Source organism: Coturnix japonica, chromosome 5 (assembly GCF_054131305.1).
Source record: "Coturnix japonica strain WE chromosome 5, WE-NBRP24, whole genome shotgun sequence".
In the NCBI taxonomy this organism is placed as follows: domain Eukaryota; kingdom Metazoa; phylum Chordata; class Aves; order Galliformes; family Phasianidae; genus Coturnix; species Coturnix japonica.
Window position 1 is genome coordinate 41,884,924 of NC_140667.1, and position 21,733 is coordinate 41,906,656.

Consider the following 21,733-nt stretch of genomic DNA (forward strand, 5'->3'; position numbering starts at 1 on the left):
GAGTAATTCCACATACTTCAGCAGCATCATAACCGTTTACAAGACAGCTTATGCTCCACTGCTTCTAAAAGCACAGATAAAAAGTCCCAGCACCTCCTGCATTTGTAACTGATCCACACTCTGACACGTCGCTCCCTGAAGATCCCAACTGGCCCTTCATTCTTCCCCCCTTGCAACTCAGAAGTTTACTACCCATCTCCAGCTGTGCTGGGCTTCTGCCTCCTGAACACGCCTTGCATAACTCAGACTCATATAGTCATCTACGTCAGAAAACAACTTACAGATCATAGAGTCCAGCTATCAACCTCACTGCCTTAAACCAAACATGTCCCAGCATAAACTGAAGTGAGCAATACTGTAATAAGGCCTGGTGTCTTTATGCTTTCCAGCTCACATCAGTAGGTCTTGCAAAGGCTCAGAGCTTGGCAGCCAGTGTCTCTACCTAACCATTGCTATCTTTGCATGCATGTTTCCCATTTGTAAAAACCCTTTCTGGAAATCAGACCTGTACCTGCATTTGGGTGTTTCTGCTCCTGGAGAGGTGTCAGACTACAGGGCCACAATCAGGCCCTTAACGAGAGTACTGAGGAGTTCACCACACGCACAATGCCAGAATGATGAAATGTTAATGAAGTGAAAGTGTATTAGTGAATTATTAACATTTTGTTCCTCTCTGCACAGCACAGAGTGAGAAAAACCCAGTGAAGATAATGATAAAAATAGGATCAAAACATTTGGATCCCTTCTCCACCTTCAACACACAAAAAAATAAAAAGCCTAACAAAATCGGCTGTTAAAATTAGCATATTAATTGGGTGGCTGCTGCAAATGATCTACTGTAAAATCCTTATGGAAACAAGCAGGAGTTTGGGGCACAGCAAGATTTAACCCAGTTCTGGGAGAGGACTTCAGCTCATTCCACCCCCTCGTGCCTCTGCTTCTCGTCAGGGTGAGCCTGGTGTCCATGGATGGGCAGTAAGAAGATCCCCCCACAGGGATGGCACAGTGCAGGCCTATGGGTCTGGCCTTGCTCAGGAAGAGGGTGTACTCTTGATCAAGGAAAAGAGGCTGCCTAGCGACACAGAGAATTAAGTGGAAGCCTCACCTCCAGTCTGTCCTGTCACTCCAGGCAATAGGTGAGTTTTATGGATCCACACCTGAGCCCACACCACTCCAAAGGGCTGTGGAGACCAGTCCCCCACTCTGATGGGCAGAAGCCACACATCATTTGAGAGGAAATGAGCATGAGCTCCAAGACGCCGCTAGGTGTTACTGGTGCACAGAAGGTAGCAAGAAAGCAGCCCCAAAACAGCACCCTGAGTGCTGCATGGCCGCACTCATCAAGGTCAGGCCAAAGGAGGCTGCTGCTGCAAGAGGTTGAGTGCCAACAGATACCAAAGACATAGCCTGTGCACACCTCTTCCTGACAGTTAACTCGAGAGGTTTAGGAGTGCTTTCCACACACACATTACCCACTCTTCATGTGCATCACCCACATCCATGAGGCAGCAGGCCAGAGCTGCTGCCATGCTGCACTAGCCACATCCCCATCATGGGGAGCCCACACTGCCAGGCTCTCTGGGAGACAACTGGGGGGTGCTGGAGGAAGGCTGCTATTGTCTTTTAATCACACAGCACCCAAGGTGCACACAGAACCCGAAGAAGGCCCCAACTATTCATCTGTCACTGACAGGCTTGCAGGGTTTACCAGCAACCTCCTGCTCATACCCAGGAGCACTACAGCTGAAGCCAGGGAACTGCTCCCACTGCCTAATCACAAACACAAGAAGTGATGCTTATGCTCAGAGAAAAAGAGAAAACAAGAAGAGAGAGCAGCACCCCCAATCAGAGACCACCCCTGAGCACTCAGTGTCCCCACCACAGCACAAAGCACAGAGGTGAGTGATAACAGATGGCCAGCAGCAGCTGGGCTAACACCAGGGCAGCCCCATGCAGCTCCAACTATCTAAAAAGCCTCACTGAGCTCTACCCACCACCTGTGCCCACCAGCAGGCACTTCCAGCACAGGCCATCCCACACCCTGTGCCCAACCATGGGGTGCCTGGCTCCTCCCTGGGCTACACAGGCAAAGCGCAGGCCTCAGTAAAGGTACTGAGCCTAATAGGGAAGGCAGTCGGGCTGCCTTGGCTCCTGACTGGAACCTTAAGCAAACTAGGACTTCCAAAACCTATGGATTAGCCACCCTCTGAACGCTGCCTCTCCTTACAGAGCTTCATGCTGGTTTCCCAGAACCAGCTGATCACTTCTGAAAAAACACAGCCATAATTGTTACATTTTACAAGAAAGCGCCGCTTTATCAGATTCCTTTTTATTATTATTATTCTTGTTACAGTCTGACTTTGGCTTGGTCACAGCAGTAGTTAACAAGCCAAATGCAGTTTCACAGACACATTTCAAGCTGCCGGCCAAGGCCGTGCTGCACTGCGTTACATCTCATGTCATGAACTGGCAAATTCCATCACAGAGCAGGACAACCCCACTCGCCCCACTAAAGAGCCTTCAGCTCAAGGAGCCCCTTCTGCAGCCACAGTCTCCACCTCAAAAATCACGATGTGAAGCAAGTTGAGCAGCTCCTCACAAGTTTATGCAACTGTTCCATACTTCCCACTCCCAAAGCCCTCTATAGAAGTTCAGACTAACACCATAAATACTCCATTGTGAGCTGACAGCAGAGAACTGGTGCTTATTCCCCCAAATCTCCCCGCCTGCAGATACACAGCAACCCAAGGCACAGCCTCACTGTCCGCATGGGCCTTCCCCCTCCACATCCCACCCAGCCCCAGCTAATTATGGAGTCATTTACCGACTTGTAATCATGGGCAGCCCCTGTAAAGTGTTACATTTCACTTTCCTATGCTCAAATATCCGTGGATATTTAAACAAAATAAAAGATTATGAAAGGTGATTTATGATCCAGGAGCAAAAGGATTGCTCCTGTTAGAAAAATAACTGGTGCACTTTTTGATCTTCCTTTCTAAGGGAGAAGAAAAAAACACCTGTGAATATCCACACTGAATCACTGAATATTCAAATCATTCATTAAGCTCAAAAGGTATAAAATGCAAATGGCATCGTTTTGAAAATGTAGCCCAGAGAGTTTGAGGGGGAGGAAGGTAGTATGATAACATTAAAAGTGAATAAATAAAGCAGACAACAGCACAAGAACTGTACTCCTTGCGTTTCATTGGCAATGGCTGGCATTGCAGGACTCTCACTGACTACAACCATTAGAGCCAAATACAGCAGCGGAGACCTCAAGGAGCACCAAGGGTAAATCCAAAGAGCACCCAATCCCATCTGCTTCCTTCACTTGGAACACAAGCAGCCGACGCACTTCCTGCAGATAAGGGTGCACCCGACAACAGGAAATTCTTTCTAGAAGCAAGCCCACTTTGCCTCCAATGCCAGGCTACCTCCTGTAGCCTGTATGTATGCTCCAAGATGACTCTGAGCAACACCTGGCCAGAGGGAGGAGAGATGCAGCCCCAGGGCCGCTTGCCCACATACAGGGACAGTGCCAGCCCCTTCCCCAGGGGAGGCTGAGGAGAGATGCCCCTGCAGCATCTGCTCTGCTCCGTACCACTTGACTGACCAATAACACAGAATGGGGAATCCACAAGTGAAGTACACGGAGGGCAGTAGTGGTTGCTGGAGGTTTCAAAGCAATGCTTTGCCCTGTGGTGAAGCACTCAGGTACTCTATCACTGCAAAGAGAGGATGGAAAGGAGCAAGAAAATAAAATGTTTGGGAGAAAACGCAGCAGATGCTCTGAGATGTCTTCATCAAGGACACCAGAAACCATCCCTGCACAAGGAAATAAGCAGAAGCACCGCAGCCTTTCTTGGGAGTCTGCCGGGGAACAGCTCTGTGCTGCTCTGAAGCAGAATTCCTCTCCTTCCATACACAGTGAGCTCTTAATAGTCCAACGAAGTAAAACTTTAATTGCCCCAAAATATCAGCCCTGTTTTCTCACACCTCACTCGTACGTAACGAAGTACGCGTTATTCTCCTACCTACAGCTCTGTCCTCAAGCAGCACTCCACAACCAACAGGCGATTTGCACTAAAACCAACTGCAGGTGCTGCCCATAACCCCGCGCTTCCCATCTCTCGCAGGTGCGGTCGGAGTCGCGCACAGCCCCAACACGCGGCTCGGCTCCGTTCCGCCGTCACATCGTTTTGCCGCGGGGATGAACCCCGGGCGCTGCCCGCCCCGAGCCCGCTCCCTACACGCGGGGCCGGCGCTGCCCGGGCAGAGCGTGCGGTGCGGCCGGCTGCAGGATGACCTTGGTTTGACGGGCACCTCCTCGGGTTTCAACAGATGCTGTGGGAACGGCAACAGAAGCCAGCGCGTTCTGCGGGCACTTCTGATCATACGCAGACTTTTTTTATTTTTTCCTTTTTTTCTTTTTCTTTTTTTTTTTTTTTTTATAAATGGGGGGAGTCTTCTCAGTTTCCATGACAACACTGTCTCCACTTGTCTGTTATTAGATACCATCCGCTTCCCGTGTCTAAATTTCGGAGCCAATCAGCGCAGTGTTTACAGCTCTCGCAGCTCCCGGGACGGCCGCCCCAAACACGAGGCCGCTCAGGGGCGCGGGACGGGGCCCGACCTTCGGGGCCGCCGAAGCGATCGCCGTTCTACGCTCAGCGCCGTCAGGAGCGCGCTGCGGGATCCCGGCCCCCGCCGCCCCGCTCAGCGCGCCCGCAGAGACGCGGCGATCGTTCATCATCGCACCACCTCGTTTCGCTCCTGTTTGTTTAGGGCTCACCCCGAAGCACAGCGCCCCGGAGAGCCGCGGGCCGGCAGCGCAGCGCCGCTGGGACCGACCGCCCCGCCGCCTCCACGGAAGTTTGGCCGAGGAGGCAGCGCCGAGCGGGGCGCAGCGCCGGGAGCGGAACCCGACAGACCCGACAGCGGCCCGGCGTTACGGGAAACCCCTCCCCGGGCGGCGGTGACGCGCGCACACGCTTTGAAGGCACCAACTCGAAGCAACTCCCGCCGGGTCGGAAGCGGCCGCGGGCCAACAGCCGGGCACGGGCAGCGGCAACAGCGGCAGCACCGGCACCAACAGCAGCAGCACTAACAGCAGCACTAATAGCAGCACTAACAGCAGCAGCACTAACAGCAGCAGCGGTCACGCCGCGCTCCCGGCCGGGCCGCCCTTCACCGCGCTCGGACGGCGGGGTCTCCCCGGTCTGCGCCCACAGCGCCACGGGACCCGACCCGGCACAGCCCGCGGGCGCGTCACGCAGCCGCGGAACCCGCGGGGCGGCCCCGTCACTCGCGGCGGCCCCAGAAGTTTGGCCGCTCGTCGCCGCCGACCGCCGCCCTGTCCCGGGGTTCGCCGGCAGCCCCGCGCCGCCCGCACTGAGCGCCACGCCGCCGCCCTTACCCCTTACCTCGTCCTCCTCCTCCCGGCAGCCGCCCCTCGCTCCGCCGCGGGGTGGGCTGGGCTGGCTGCTCCCCGCGGCTGCCCCGCTCCGCGCCCCGCGGCGGGAGGCACCGCACTAAGCGCCGCCGCCTGCCGGCCCCGCCTGCACCGCCGCCTCCTCCTCCCGCCGCCGCCGGCGTCGCGCCCCGCCGGGCCCTAGCGCCGCCCGCCCGCCCGCCCCGCCCCGCCCAGCTCCGCTCCCCGCCCCGCGTCCAAGTGGGGGCTGTTGTAGGATCGTGTCCCCCCCGAGATTCGTCTCGAGATCGGCGCTCTGCATCAACGACACGGACAGTGGGATTGTCAGCAAGTTTGCTGATGACACCAAGCTGAGCTGGCACCATGGAACGAAGGGATGCCACCCACAGGGACCTGGGCGCATGCAAAAGTGGGCACGCCACGAACCGTAATGAGTTTTATAAAGCTCGAGTGCAAGGTATTGCACTTGGGTCAGGGCAGAAGGCAAACAGAATCCTGGGCTGCATCAACAGAGGGGTGGGTGCAGGGAGAGGGAGGGGATTGTCCCCCTCTGCTCTGCCATCTTGGGGCCCCACCTGGAGTTCTCTGTCCGGGCCTGGGACACCCAGCACAAGGACATGGAGCTGTTGGAGCGGGTCCAGAGGAGGGCACAGAGATCAGGGGGCTGGAGCACCCCACCTGCAAAGACCAGCTGAGCGAGCTGGCCTTGGTCAGCATGGAGAAGGGAACACACCACTAGTGGAAGCACAACCAGTGCCTCTCTGTCCTTAGTTCAGGCCACCTGAATGCTCTGTGCTGCAGCCGTACCAACTACAGCAGTCTGAGACCTCAGCCCAAGTTCCTGCAGAGTGCAGGCACACGTATGAGTGTTTCCCTGCCTCCGACTGCTCCCAGTGAGACGGGCTTCATTATTCTTTCATTCCTTCCTCCTTCCTCCCACTCATATATTTGAGGCTTTCTTAAGTGCTTTGTAACTTTACTTCCCACCTCCTCTTCATTTAGAGCCTTCCTAAAGAAAGGAGTGTTTTAGGAGACCCACATTTGCAAGGGAAAAATATTAATAGTGGAAACTTTCTCAGCACTGTATTTTTCCTCTGTCTCCAAGTGCATCTTGTCTCCTCGCATCAGCCTCAGTGATTCTTGCTCTCTCATACAGAGGGCCGCTTTGTTATCAGTATCTGGCAGCTGAAATTAATGAAGATGAAATTCTTACCTCTTTCCAAATGGGGGAGAATTTATGATTTATGCTGCAGGACATTCTCCCATGTCCAAGTTTGCCCATGTTGCCTAATTCCCTTTCACATTTTGTATTAAGCCTTGCTCTCCTAGGAAGCTGCCAACCTAGCAGCCCTGTGCTTCCCTAACCCATGGCCCTATGGTGCGAGGGCATCCTCTCCTACCAAAGGACAAATATCTCTGCAGTGGGGTCTTCACCATAGGGATCACTCCAGTTCCACAAGGAGAATGGCTGCACCTACACAGTTGAATATTTCCATAAGACAAACATTCACGTATGTTTTGGGCCATGTTCCTGTTGCCTCCAGGTGCACAGAGCCCAGCTCCTGCTGACAGTGCTGTGTCCTGGGCACCACACGGGACCAACCCCAGCCACCATAGTGAAGCATGAGGGTAATGCCATTCTCTTTGATGTCATGAATAAAGGCCCCTCGCATTCCCTGTAGACAGCCAGGCAGGCCCTTATGTAACAAAGGGGCACTTAATTATGCACATCTATGTGTTCTAGAACAACTTTAGTAACAGCGTAAGAGCCACTTGAGCAATAGACTTGTTTTTATGAACCAGAAGGATAAAACTCAAGTTCTCTGGTGGACAGTGGAAGTAGATTTCTTCCTTACTTTATTTTTGTTAATATCACTCAAACTTTGAATTATCCGGCAAGCACTAGGGCTCATTAACTTTGTTTCGGCTTGTACTTTGTGTTAATGGGATGGTGCTTTGTAACAAATACGAATCATTTGAAGGCTAAGGCTTAAATGTTTAATAAAAGTCATTAGTAGAATTACGTGCTGGGACTTTTAAGAAAGATGATGGTATTGTTATGGTTACTGCTGGATCTCAGCTGTCAGTGCTCTTTCTGTCTTCCCTTCTGCTTTTGCCAGACCTCAGGCTCTCACCTTCCTGCATGCAGGCTTTGCCAAACTTCAGCCGGCCTACCCAGCACAATCACCGTGCTCCCACATGGACATGGGAACAGAAGCACTCAGCTTACTTGTACAACCCAAATGATATTAATAAAACAGAAGAGCCATTTAACCACTGAAATAAGGCACAGCAGTTAAAAAAAACATTCCTCATCCACTTTATCTTGCAGTTTTGCCAACACATACTGAATTAGATACCTGTAGATCTGAGCACTTCCATTCCCTTTTGGGTTCTTGCTCTCCAAAGTCTCCATTTAAATGGTTCACTGTGAATTCTCCGGGGCACCCACGTCCTCCCAGGGAAACCTCTCCTGTGAGCCCAGCAGGGGCACAGCCAAAATGTCACAGCAAAGGGCACTTCTGCTTCAGCTCCCCAGTGTTTCCTCCACACCGCGTGCCTGGATTCATCTGTTCTCTCCTGGGTACACTTCCTGACAAGGCAGCGATTGAAGTAGCTCAATGTATGCACACAGTAAACATGTCAACACATCACGTTCATAAATTATTACAGGCAACGCCAAATCTGCCACAAAGATTTTTTGACTCGAGGCCGGAGAAGAGGATCTTCAGTGGCAGAAATGCTGAAAGACTGAAAGGAAAAAAATAAGGGGAAGGATTTCTGTTAACCGTGTGGAACTGAGATCCAACACAGCACATGCTATGCCACCAGAGGGAAGATGACTGATGACTATTCAGCAATGACCAAGGCAGATTTTAGAATAATGTAAAGCTGCAAGAAAACATTCATAAAGCCGCTCTGGTACTGCCAAGCTTCATCCTGAGTACCTGTCTGAGGGGACTGCTGGGAAAGCAGGGTGCTCTGTGATGTACTGTAAAACCACTTCTCTGTTCTTTGATTCAATGTCCGGAAGCACACTCAGCAGTTCTGGGCACTATTTTGGGTGCAGCCAGTAGGATGCAGGCTTTCTGGCCATTCTAGGTCTAGCCTGAGGCCAAATAATGCTTCTTCCCCTCCACATTCGTATTGGCACCCATTCCCCACTCTGCTCTCCCACCCTCCCTGTCCCACATCCCCTGTCCTCTAGGTTTGCCGGTTCAGCATCTGTGCCTCCAGGTCTGGTGCAGATAAATCATCTCTCACTGCCACTAACAGCAACTGAACCACCCACATTCGGGGTCTCCCGCACAGCTCTTCCACATGGAAGACAGCTCTCATGCTTTGTATCTTCACCATGCTTCTCCAAAAAGGAAACCTCAAAGTTCTTATTCCAAGTACTTGACACAAGCAATGGGCTTGCAGTGCTGAGCAGAAGCCCACTGGCTACTCTGCCAGGATGGGGACCAGAAAACCTAGCACAGATTTTCTCTTCACCATATCCTCACACCCTACAGCCCATGCTCTGCCTTGTTAACCTCACCTGGGCTGATGTTATTAACACAGGCTTTCTGGATCACCTCCACCTATTTGTACTTTTGGATTAATATAGCATGAGCCTCACCAAGAGGATCTTTTCTTCTGAAAGCTGAGAGCTTTCTGTTTCCAATAAGCACAGCCACTTTATTATTCTACAGTTACTTCATTATCCCTGAGAAAACAAAAATCCCAGATTTTATTGAGATGAATCAAAGGAGGTGATCAAACTATCTCGTAAACCAGCTTTATGCGCATCCTGTTAAATAGTGCAAGTCATAATAATGCAATTAATTAGGAAACTGAACTTTTTCTGCCAGTTTTTTTGCTTTTCTTTGCTTAAATATTTATGCTGGGAGAGTAGCCCATCTGGTTTAGATTGTAGGATGAAAATCACAAGACTTACCCACCATCCCCTGACTTGTAATTCTGGAAAAGACTGGAAGTAGTTTGGCAACATAACGTGTTTTCCTGCCTCCTGGAGAAATAAATCTCCAGCTCCAGAGCAGACTGCAGCCAACAACCGGGTAATTTCAAGACCTAGACCCAAGCTATTCAGGAGCCAAATCCAGGTTCAGATCTCTGTTAACACAGTGGGTGAGTTCACATTCAGGTTCAGGCTGCCATAAATTAAGTCAGGATTAGCTGTGCTATCTGTATTCGGGCTGAAGTTTGGCTGCATTTGGACATCTGGGTCTGGTCTGGCTCTCCAGCCATTTCCCACTGGAGTCAGGGTGTTCACAGCCTGGTTCCTCCAGTTGGTCAGTGAATATGAAAATAACTGCCACAGCTGCAGCTTTTGCAGAACTACAGCTTTTAGCGAGGTTTTACAGACTTACTGTTTTTAAGGCAATGGGGCGAGTGACACATTCCACACATTCCCAGAGCCTGCGATGTGATCTACTTCCTGCATTGAGAAATGGCACATCCAGGACAGGAGCATCACAGCATGGATCTTTCTCTGGGTGGATCAGTTTGGAATATGACAGAAGGGCAACTCTTTCTCTCTTTTTCCGGCTAATATATATCTGGATTGATGCTTCCAGGAGCGCGCTGCCACTCCATGTCACAAATATCTGTGTCCTTGTGGTGGGGGGAACACATTGGGAATAACAACATTTTGTTTTCCCCTGCAGAGCACAATTCTCAAGAGCAAGTGGGACCATTGTTTAGACTAGGCTAGATAACACCATGGTGAAATATTTGAAATAATAGGAATTCTTTACCATGTTGCTCTTTCACACAGAGGAGAATGCAAACATTGGAGGAGACAGAAGGTTGCAGCCTGTGGGCTCCATCCAGCAGGTGCTAGGTCTTAATATTTGCCCATGAGATTTTGGCTCTGTAATATATTCTGTCTCTCCTGAAAATGAACCAGCAGCAAGGTTACAAGACTCAGACGTGTGAGACCAAGGCAAAAGAATTCAGAAGGGTTTTTGCACATAGCAGGGCTGTGCCACTTCCAGCAGTGCAGGGGCAGCAGAAGGGGAGTGATGGCCCCAGTCTGCTCCAGCATCCCTGCAAGGAGTCAGTGGGCTCCTGGTCTGCCCAGCACTGTTGCAGTGATGACTTGGCCTGATGAGTCCTACCTAGTGCTCCCCAACAGTGCCAAGACTCTACAAACACATGCCTCTGTTTAGGAAGTGGCCATAGTGCCACTTGTTTCCATTATCTTTAGCTAATTAAAATACCCAGATACAGTTTCCCCCCTTTCCCTTTAACCCCAGAAATAAACACAGCAGCACTGGGCAGGCAGGCCTGGCAGCAGGAAGGCTTTGTGCTGGCTGTGAGCAGCAGCAGCAGGCATCAGTTGCTGGAAAAGTCCTCTACTGCTTTCACAGCCTTGTCTAGAACTATGGTGACACAACACACCATGGCTCACTGCAGGACAAACACCACAAATAACAGTTGCTTACAGACACTGCACTGAAAGCAGCTTGATGTGGTGATGGAGCAAAAGTAGCAGTGAGATTTTTCCCACAGGAAGAGCAGCACTTTGCTTTGAAGAGAGACACACTGGCTTTAGCCTAAACAAAGTGGGAACAAGGCAGGGTGCCACTGCTGGAGGGATTTGCAGATGGCAGAGACACCACAGCAGAAGGAAGTAACATGCCCTGACCTCTGGCCGTCAACACAGGGTCTTCCACCCCCAGAGGTTCAAGCTGCACCTTCAGCATTAGAGCAGACTCTGTCCCATCCCATACCTGCTGAGCACCTGCCCAGGCTCTACCAGGAAACAGCCTCAGGCCCTGCACTGTCCACAGAGCACCCCTGTGTCACCTGGCTTCTGTATCTGTCCCCAGGTCTCACAAGAGGAAGCCACAGAAATGAGATGGCTGGCACAGCCTTGGGAGCCAAAAACAGATGGGAACAATTGCAACAGCAGTCCCACCTCCTGCCTGGGTAATGAAACAGAGAGGACATGGGGCCATCAAAGGCATCTCCTGAGCAGAACCACCTGCCACTTCCTGGAGACACCAAAAGCAACCCAGAAGAAAAAACACGATCTCCTGGGAGGTTAAATCAGCATCCATCGCTAAAAAAAGATAAAGGGAGACAATTTTCCTCAGGAAGCAGCAAGAGCAAGGCCCTCAGAGGGAGCAAGCAATCAGAAAGCCTTTCTTGCCTTTGTTTCTCCAAATCAGGAATGAACCAGATGCATATGAAATATTAAAAAAAACCCAAAACACTTGCATTACTTAACATGCTGTGCTATTGAATGATGAAAAACGAGCACTGTAACCAATTACATGGTTCCATGAGAAAGGGGGCTGGCTCTACTCACCTCCTTCCCTATGAAAGAGATCACGGCTCAGTTCTGTTTGCTCCCTGAACTGGCACTTGCTCCCCACACAGCAGCATTGGCAGCTCCTCCTCCCTTATTCCCTCTGAACCAAACTCCTGGAAGCTGAAGGCAGGGCCTTGCTTGCAGCCACATGTCACGGTGCATGGCTGCAGCCACTTGAGACGTGACACAATGCAGCTGCATGGCTTCAAAATGAAATCATAACAAAAAATAATGCATCCCTTCTCTGAAGAACCTTAATCCAGCCTGGTGGTGGGTTGGTGGTAGTCAGGCTGGTTCCACCCCTCCTCTTATCCCCCCCAAAATAATTCCTCCATGCCAGGACTGTTTGCTTCAGCAGCAATGCTTGGCCACTCTTCTCCAGCCATGCTGAGCACAGAGCACACCCCAAGCACTGCCCTCCTCACAGGGAATGGGGCCAAAGGCAGGCGGGATCCCCACATGCTGCAGATAGGCAGATATTTAAGAAGCAGCAACCTTGAACTTTACAACTTCCAACCACAGACTGAAATAAAACACTTGGAATTTCCAATACTGCCCACTGCAATAACACCCTGTGTCAAAGAGCCTGCTGTTTTTCTGGAGTACAGGGTGGCTACATATTTGCAAATGAATGGGTGAGAAACTCTACATTTGTGAAGATACGAGAGATCACAGGACCATGATGGCATCACTCTGACCAGTATCTGCTGTCACTCATCTGCCAGCAATAATAAACGATGGGTCTAATTCAACAACATTCACATCTAGCTTTTATCTAAATAAAAGTCTCAAAGTAATCTTCCATTGCTCTGCAATGAAACTGGCTGTATTTTGTGATGAACTGCGCTTTAAAAATGTGTCTGTACTTGTTATCACCATGCCTCGGTTATGAAAGCCTAATGCCAAAAAAATGAACTTGCTTACTACATTATCAGGACATGCTTGGGTTTTTTTCTGCTCTCGCCATCTGCTTGCTTTCATATGCTTTCCATTACTGAGACAGCGTATTACACTGCTAGCAGAATTAGTAAGAATAATTTAGCTCCCAAAACAAACATGATAGTAAATACAGTGGGCAACACTCTGCTCTCTCCTTAGGCTGTGTAATGCACTGAAGGCTGTTCTGTGCCACCTGAATGGATCGAATTCCCTTAACCTTAAAGGTCCAACTATTACTCCTAACATCTAATTTAATGGAATAAGGTGGGGGTTTTTTTTGCTCTATTACAATGGTATGCAACACTGTTCAGGTACTTACTGAAACAGGCAAAACTATTTATGGCTTATCTGCTATACCATACACACAAGATGTGTGGAAGGGTCTCCCTAGGCTGATGTGCCCACTGGGCAAGGACAGGTACCAGCAGCAGCTTTCTGAGAGGCCATTGCTGTGCTCCACGGGCAGAAGGAAGGAGGCAGCCCAGAGACTGAAGCCATAGCCATCTCTCCCTCTTACAAAGAGGGCTTGGACCCAACAGGCCCAGCTGGCCAGCACCCACACTCAGCCTCCTTAGAGGAGAGCTCAGGGCTCTCCCTTCCCTTTAAGGCAGGGAAGAGCTGATGTCAGAAAAAATAAAATAAAATTGCTGGGGCTAATAGTCTCCATTGGGGATTTTATTCTTATCACAGATTTTGGTGTGAGAGTATTTTGAGATGAGACCTTTTGAGAGCACAGCCCAATAAATACTGGCTTTTGATTACGAAATATAAAACATGCAGCACAAAGGAATACAAACATGTCAGCAACCAGCAGTGACCCGGCCATTCCTGTTTTTCTTAGAAATGAAGGAAGATTTTTCAGCTGTGTATTCTTCTGCTCTGCTGGGAAGTCGCACACTTACCTCCTCTGAAAGCTCTTCAGCATCAAGATGATGCTACACCCCTTTGTCTCAATCACTTCCACTAGCATCTCCATGAGGAGATGATTACTCTGAATAAGAAGAAAGCAGCAAAGTGAAGAGGTTAACTCTCACATGGGAAGAGCAACACGGGGGAAGGGCTTGGAGGTGAATCTGAACATCTTCTCTTTATTGCATAATTACAGAGAACAGAGAAGCACCACTTGTCACCGCCTTATACACTCCCCTTTCTGCCACGCTGACGAAAGCTTGTTTTCAGGTTATGCCATAAAAGAAAATGAATGGAAGCAGGTTTATCTCTGAAATGAATTGAGCACATGGCTACTGATTCTCTTCAGCCATACAGCTCTATTTTGGATGGTCTGAATTAAATCACTGCATAACAAAATAAACCGCAGTATATAAACATTAATTAATATTCATAGTAAGTGAACTTCCTCCCAGATTTACTTCTGGTGAATAGCTCTTGGCTCCAGTCCTTGAAAGCCAGCTCTGAAAGAGCAGAGCTAGAGCTGCTGTAAATTACCATTTGTGATGGCAGTGTCATAGACTAGAAGTCTATCAATGTGAATCACCATAAATCAGGAAGGAACTTACACAAAATGTGCTGCTGCAATAAACAACAGGCTTCTGCAACTGAAAAACATGATTGACATCAAGTTCTTGATTCGAGAAAACATTACTTTATAATACACAATATGGTCATGTCCCCTTTTGAATTGGGAGGTTAGAAATGTTACTTCCTTGAGCTGGTCAACCCACTCTGCCCTCAGCTGGAAGAGCTGCAGGCAAATGGAGATTAAAAGAAAACTTGAGATATTGATATATCGTTATTATTTTTAGCAGGCTCACCTTGATTTCCTAACACAGGGAAAACAATTTATCACGTATTTATATGGCTAACAGCTCTAGGAAAGTTGGCTGTCTAATGTAGCATCTAGTTTACTTGCAGAAGCTGTAACAGACTCTTCTCTGTGGCATGGTAAATCATACAGATTGCATAAACAGGTAGATCTGAAAATGAGGACTGCTGAGGATCTACCTGCCAACAGGCTCCCATTGGAAATCAAATGACCATTTCAACTGCCAACATGGTATACATCTTTTGTTACTGGGTTGCTTTGTTGTGGTTAGTTGCAAATGAATTTGATTATTACAAAAGAGAAGATAATAACCAGGAAACATTTGAGCTTTGCAAGTTGCAAATACTTCTCCATTGACTTTAAATATGTCTAAACATATACAAATCAAATCAAGTTAGTAGCATCAGTGCCTTCATTATTCAACCTAATTCATCTAATCTTGTGAAGAGCAAATTAGTTCTTCACATATTAGTCATGATTAGGCCAGGTTTATGAGTGATTCACAGCAGATGGGTAGTGGAATACACAATAAAGGATCGAGGAAACCCAAGGAAGTTGCTGACTCTGGCACGTCTCAGACAGGGAAGATATGTGGTAAACATGCTAAGAGCACCGGCTTCATCCAGAACAGGAGGGCAAACACTAGAATGGTATTTGTAGAGCTCAGATATTGCTAATGAAGACCCTGAAATACCTGTTCCTCAGACAAGACAAACAGGTTTCCAGGGGAAGATTTTACTGCCTGTTTTTTTTTTTTTTTTAAGCACATATTTGGAAAGCAAGTCTTTAAAAATTTTTAAAAGAAATATTATTGTTGGAATCCCACAGTAAAATTCAGCATGAGAAACTCCATGTGATTAGTGTGAAAGTACATGCCTGTATTCCCTGCCAGCCTAAGGCAGGAAATAAGGTTAAGAAAAGCTGGAGAAATGGCTACTCAGTCTCCACTAGGGCAGAATAAAGAACTTGAAAGGCGCTGTCCTAAAAGCTGCTCCATTTACCTGCGCTCTGCAAATCCTTGAAAGGTACACGCTGCTCAGGAAAGATAGAAATAAAGATTATCTTGGCAGACAGATGTTATGGCACCACAACGCAATATGTTATAAAGCAAAGACAAGGCAGTAAAGGCTGAAGGCAGATCTGTTCAAGCCAAAATAGTTCCAAGGAAGGACAGTAAAAGTTGGTTCTACTGAACTTTTGAGCAACTGGGGAACAGAGTCTAGAAAGGCTAGATGTATGTATATATAATGTATTCATAGCAATATCACATCCAATGCCTACACTGCAGAATAAATGCAGTATTATGGTCCAGGTGCTTAATGAGAGCATCAGATCTCTTCACCAAGGAGTTGATAGAGAAAACTGCATTTAAGACCTGGTTTCAGTAAGCAGAAAATACATCAGGCAAGAGCTAATCATAGACAAGAATCCTGCAATGAGCAAGCATGGGCTGGCTCACTCAAAATTAAATCAAAGAATCAACAAAAATAGACCAACTACTATTTATTGAACTACCAGGAAACAAACAGTGAAAATAAGTTGACCAAATAACTCAAGGACTTCAGTTTATAAAGGACCTGACATTCAGATCAAAGAAACTTTCACGTAAGTTAGAAAAACAACACTTCTAGAGAAATGCTTCAGATCTAACAGGATGAATAATCACTTCAAAATGGCTATTACTCACAGAGAGATCAGACATACCAGGTTGCCAGTGCAGTCCTGAAATATATTGACCTATTTATCTCCTGGCAAAAATCTAAGGCATTGCCAAGCTCTGGCTTCCTCTGTCCCACTCCTAGTAGTGGAAATGACCTCAATTGCAGTGCCACTACCACCAAAAGATGGGGCCAGTGCATGTGGGACATGCCTTGTGCCACAAAACCTTGTATTTCTTAAGACAAAGCCAAATTAATCACTTTAAGTCCGAGCAATCTGAGCACTTACATGGCATAGAAAGGGAGAAGTATCAGATAGGAAAACAGACTTGGAGCTTAGAGTGCGGAAATACAGTGGCAAATGCTGAAAGTGTAGCACTGCAAAGGAAATTAAAACAACAAATGACTCCTAATTTATACAAATAGAAGGAGAAATAGGGGAAAACGTGGAACTGATGGGAATGATATAAAGAACAGAGAGAATCAAATATGGCTCCAAATATAAATGGGTACTTCTGTTTTCTGTAATAAAAGCGATACTGAATTTAATGAAGGATAGACTGTATTTAAGGGAGGGATAATGGAAGAGAAAGTGGAAGTGCTATGCGTTTAGGTGAGGATGAATGGACAAGCAGGGGATGAGCTCCCTCCCAGTTCTGAGCAACCAGGATGCTGAATGCCACCATAAAGGGGCACAGGCTCCCTGGAGAACAACACAGGTAACATCTACACTGGGGAAAACAAAAAGCCATCTCAGCAGTTGCACATACTTTTGCTAGGATAATTTTTAAAATATATGTGGGGGGAAAAAACCCAAAGTTTTCTGCTATTTAGCCTCAAAGGGAAAACATGAAAAAAGAAAATCATAGTTATTTGGACTTTGGCAAAGCATTTACAACAGTGTCATGGGGGAATTAACCATTTAAATCTGCCTGTGCAAGTCACAGCACAGCTACGCAGTAGGCAGTGATGAGGCCAGAGAAACAGGACAACAGACTTTGATGGAAAAGGAAGGACCACATCAACAGGGCTTTCCACACCAGGAGGGACAAACAGTACTGTTCATGGTCTGCTTTTGTACGACAATTTCATTAGAGGTATATGCAAAAAAAAAAAAGTTACATTGATATTACTTATTAATATAAATTTATATTAATAAAGTCACAAATTTAGGAAGTCTCACCAGTGCAGCAAAGGGGAGGAATGTCATGCAGGATGACTTTGAAAAACCTGAAATAAACTGCATTTATATGAAAAAGCAAATGCTGGTAACGGAACAGTTTCAGTAAGAGGGAAAGTTGAAAATGAAAGGAGATTAAATCACAGGGTACCCAAAGACAGGGTGGTTTCTTCTAGAATACGATATATGTACTCCTGGACTGTGCTCAGTAAGCTCAGAAATGTTATTTTTCAACACTGAAAAAGCAGTTGTGCCATTTCAGCTCCTGAAGGGCACCTCCTGCAGGTCTCCAGACTGTTCTGGTAGCAGGTGGCACCTGAAGAGAAGCTCTTAATGCAAACGTTCCACGTATGTGCTGTTCCCAGCTCCAATAAGGTACTGGGGTCTGAACAAGGTATTTCATCTCTCTGGAGCGAGGGTTACGCCCTCAGCTACTCCAAACCAACAAAGCTCTGCTGAAGCAAGCAGAGCAAAGCCACAGCAAAGCTGCAGTTGGTTGCTAGAGATCTAGCCAAGAATATCTGAAGGGGAGAAAATACATGAAAAAAAAAAAGAAATCACAGCTACTAAGCATGGCTTTGTGCTGCAGCCAGTACTGGTGCCCTGAAGGCCCTGGTTCACAGAGGGGTCCTGGCACAGGGAAAGGGGCAGCACCTGCCAAAGGAAACACTCTTGCAGCATTAGCTTCCTTTCTGCTTCACAATTCTCCAAAGGTCAACCCGCTGAATTCCCACACCTGCCCCAAGAAACAGCTGAGCTTGAGGCATAGGCGAGTCCCTCTGGCATTGCAAAGCATATCTGAACACTGGGAAGCTGAAGGCCAGTTATGCAGGTGGAACAATCCCAGCCTGTTTTCTGCTACTTCAGCGGGACCTGAAGTGCTTACATTTTAAGGAGAGTCTATAAATCTAGCTGTACACACATACACATGTATTCATTTAATTTCACTGTTATGAACAGCTATATAAAAGCCCACAAGAACTATTTGCCAGACGTCCCCCTCCTTCTTTGTTAGATTATAACAGCTGGTATATGGATTTACATTTTGAGTCTAATACAGTAATTGCAACTTTAATAGTGTATTATCCTTTTCCTCCTGATGGGACCTGGCTAAGAGTGTCACCCTTAAATTAACTGTACAGATACATGGAGATGGATGCTTTATCTAACAGTTAAATCATTCTGGTCTTTAAAAAAGCTCAGCATAGAAAGTATAATGCAGTTCTAATGAAGTGACAGTAAAGTGTCTTTGTTCCCCTCAATTATTGCAATTTATGACATTTTACCACCACATCCTTAACATAAGATTCCTGGCTATCAAGAAAAGGGGGGTCACCCCCCTGCCTGGGGGAGCAGCTCTAGGCAGCCCCAGTGCACTCCTGGTTGGGGGGAGGTGTAGAGGAAGCCAGTTTCCTGGACTAGGAAGTGGTGAAACAGCTTGAGATCTTGATTGATAAAGCAGACTGGTATTTTTCTCTTTACAGCTCTTTTCTTTAGTAACAGCTTTCACTGCTACCCTACCAACATTTTTTACTCTCATCTTGCTTGTATCAACCATCCATATACCTTTTTTATCCAGTCTTGTCTGGTTAAAGAACAGACAACACGTACTCTGACAGCAATAATGTATTCCTAACTGGGAGATATACCTGGGTTGTACCAGGCTGCTCCCTCAATCCTCAGCTGGGCTGGGGGGGGGCAGGACTGGAGGCACATCTCTCAAGCTGCAAGGTCCAGGCTGAGGGCATCAACTATGCAGGCATTTGTGGCATTAAGATTAATCTGTCTGACATAAACAGAAACACCTGTGCCACAGCACCAAAAGAAACAAGAGAGCAAGGTTTAAAAGAATATCCCCTGTTGAGTAGCAAGGATGCAGACTGCAGATAAGTGCTGAGGAGTGCAGAGTGTCTGTACACGGAGACTGGTTGGTACTCTCCATCAAGGCCCCCACCAGAGATAACTCTCCCACAGATGTTCTGTGCTTTCATATCAGGAAAGTGGGAGAAAGGATATACCAGACTCTTTTGCCATAATTCTCCTGTTGTCCTACAGAAGGAAAGTGGATAATCTCTTCAAAATGGGAAAACAAAGACAAAGGGGAGCAATCCTGCTTTACATCTTTGTAGCGAGGACTGAGCAAGATTTGAGGCCAGAGAGGACTTACCAAAGGGAGTTTATCACTGCCAAATAAGAAACACAGTGAGGGCTCCATAGTCAGTGTCCACTGTCCCTGGCAGGTATGAAAGCATACAAGAAATCTTCGTGCACGCATACATGAGCAATTTAAGACCTTGAGCTGCAGGGACTGGCTAATCATCTAAAACAAAATCACTTTCCCTTCCATAGGGTTTTACACTACTAAAAATACATTCATGTCCTGCAACACAGAGCAACAAGAGTAAAGAGAGGCAATCATCAGAGTCTCTTTGGAAAGCACTGGAAAAACAGGATAAAGACTTCACACTTTGAAGTTCCCCTATCTTATCAAGATACCCTCTATTTTTCCCAGAATACTAAAGTTTTCTGGTCATCACTCATCACTTTGCTTTTAATTAAGCAGCCTCTTAAACCTAGTTGTGCCCTGCTTTCAGCAAGGAGAGAGTTAATTAGCTACTAGAAAGAAAAATATTTCATTCCAGACAAAAGCAGGACACTTTTCTCTCTCTTTCTGCAATCTCCCCTTCTTTTTTTTCCCCTCTCCCCACATTCTCTCTGTCAAAACATACCTTTGCTTTTACTTGGAAATAAAGATTGGCCAGATTTGAGCCACTCACCAACACAACTCCCTTTGGCAAGGTTCAGGATATTGGTTACAACTTCTGTATACCTGAACCTCACTGTTCAGTTCATTTTGTCTGTCTGCAAAAGGCCACTGACTCATCTTTCAACTGGACTTACATTATTTGCTTTCTGAAGGAGCAAATGTTAAGATCTTATAATTCAGTCTCCTACTGACCTGTATGTGACCTTCAGTCTTTCAGCCAAATATCCTGAGCTCCCCTTTTTCTACAGTTTATCATGACTCACTGATTACAATACATGTGCTTCACTTGGTGGAGTCCTGGGTTTTGGAACAAGCTTTGTAATACAGCTGTAGTACCACCATGCTTTTTGGCATTACTCAACTGAGAAGGTAGAAAAGATCTCTTAACAGAGTGAAATCTCCTTTACTGCTACACTCAATATAATGAAAGAGGTAAGAACTCAAACTAGGATGAGAAGTGTTTTCTGAGGCTCTATTGCACTATCTCCCCCATGACACGTGGGTCCATGCTTCTCCCAGGCCCCCAGTAAGCACTGACACACCCAGAAAACAGCAATCTCTCACGGGGTAAAACACATGAGGTAATCTTGCCTGCTTCAACACAGTGAGGCAATATCTCCAGTACACCCTGAGGTGGATATGGAACAATCAGGGATACACCAGATGGGAGGAACAAGCAAGATCAGCCAGCCAGAAATTTCAGCTGAATGAACTGGGGCTGCTTAAACTGAAAGAAAGTCTGAGTGGGGTCACAACAGCATCCTTTCAGTGGATCCAGATCGTTGCAAAGAGAAAGGAAATAAAGTAATTTCAATACCTGTGACAGATTGGACAGGAAGTAACTGCAGAAAGGTAACAGACAATGATGTAATTGTAACAGTGACAGTTTGAGAGATTTAGGTAAGATATTAGGGAAACCATAAATAGGATTGAGACACGTTGGCTAAAACAGACAGTCCTTAGGACAGATAGCCTGGCTTTCAATGGTGCAGAAAAATGATGCCTTGCAGCCAGATTGAGTTGTGTTTCAAAAACTGTATCTGATATAGCTACTTCCATGCAGGTCCCCACATGTTTTGTCTCAGCCCTGGTAACAAAACCAGAAAGTACTGTGCTCTATTTTGATCATCATCGACAGAAAAAACAGTTCCCCATATGTAACTTACCATCTAGAAGCAGGTAGCATAAGTTTTATTGATGGATGGATTTAGCAAAATACATGTGCTCCTTTGGGAGCACCATGCAGAGGCCTGTGATGTCCAAACACCAACTGGCCCATATCAGCACAGGTACTGTTACATACACTCTCCTTGAGCCATAATATTAGATGAACCATTGCATTCTGCTTCATTTTGAGCAAGTGGTGAGAACTACAAACCACAGAGAGTTCAAAGGGAGCACTGCCATGAGCCTGAACAGCACGAGACTCCAAAGAAAAGTGCCGCCTTAATATCCTGGGAGGTTCCTAAATGTTATCTCACTTCAGCCATGCACAGATGGCCCTTATCTATGCTAAAGAGGAGCATATTTCCTTTCTATCAGGGCAGCAAGATGTTCCAAGGCTGCTGCTTCACCCCTGCTAATAGGGCTCTGGAAGACACAGCAAGAAAGGGCTGCAGTTTCTGTACTGCAATTGCAGCATGTGCCACTCCT

The 21,733-nt window shown here is 47.2% G+C and overlaps 1 protein-coding gene across 20 annotated transcripts in view; it reads right to left on the minus strand.

Annotated features, from left to right (window-relative positions):
* Window positions 1-21,523, minus strand: part of FOXN3 (forkhead box N3) — a 182,734-nt gene extending 161,211 nt beyond the window's left edge. For 3 of the 20 annotated variants that reach the window (XR_014946757.1, XM_085549320.1, XM_085549319.1), the window contains exon 1: window positions 5,424-5,594. Coding sequence is in view for 6 of the 20 variants with exons in the window: in XM_085549325.1 (XP_085405451.1) it covers window positions 7,792-8,024; window positions 21,247-21,266 (253 nt within the window). In the remaining 14 variants the exon portion in view is untranslated. Of the gene's footprint in view, window positions 1-5,423; window positions 5,597-7,791; window positions 8,183-9,804; window positions 10,049-10,191; window positions 10,329-11,750; window positions 12,044-21,246 lie in introns of those variants that run through there. The other 17 variants (XR_014946755.1, XM_085549340.1, XR_014946756.1 and 14 more) reach the window with 13 other exon arrangements.
* Window positions 21,524-21,733: the final 210 nt, after the last annotated feature.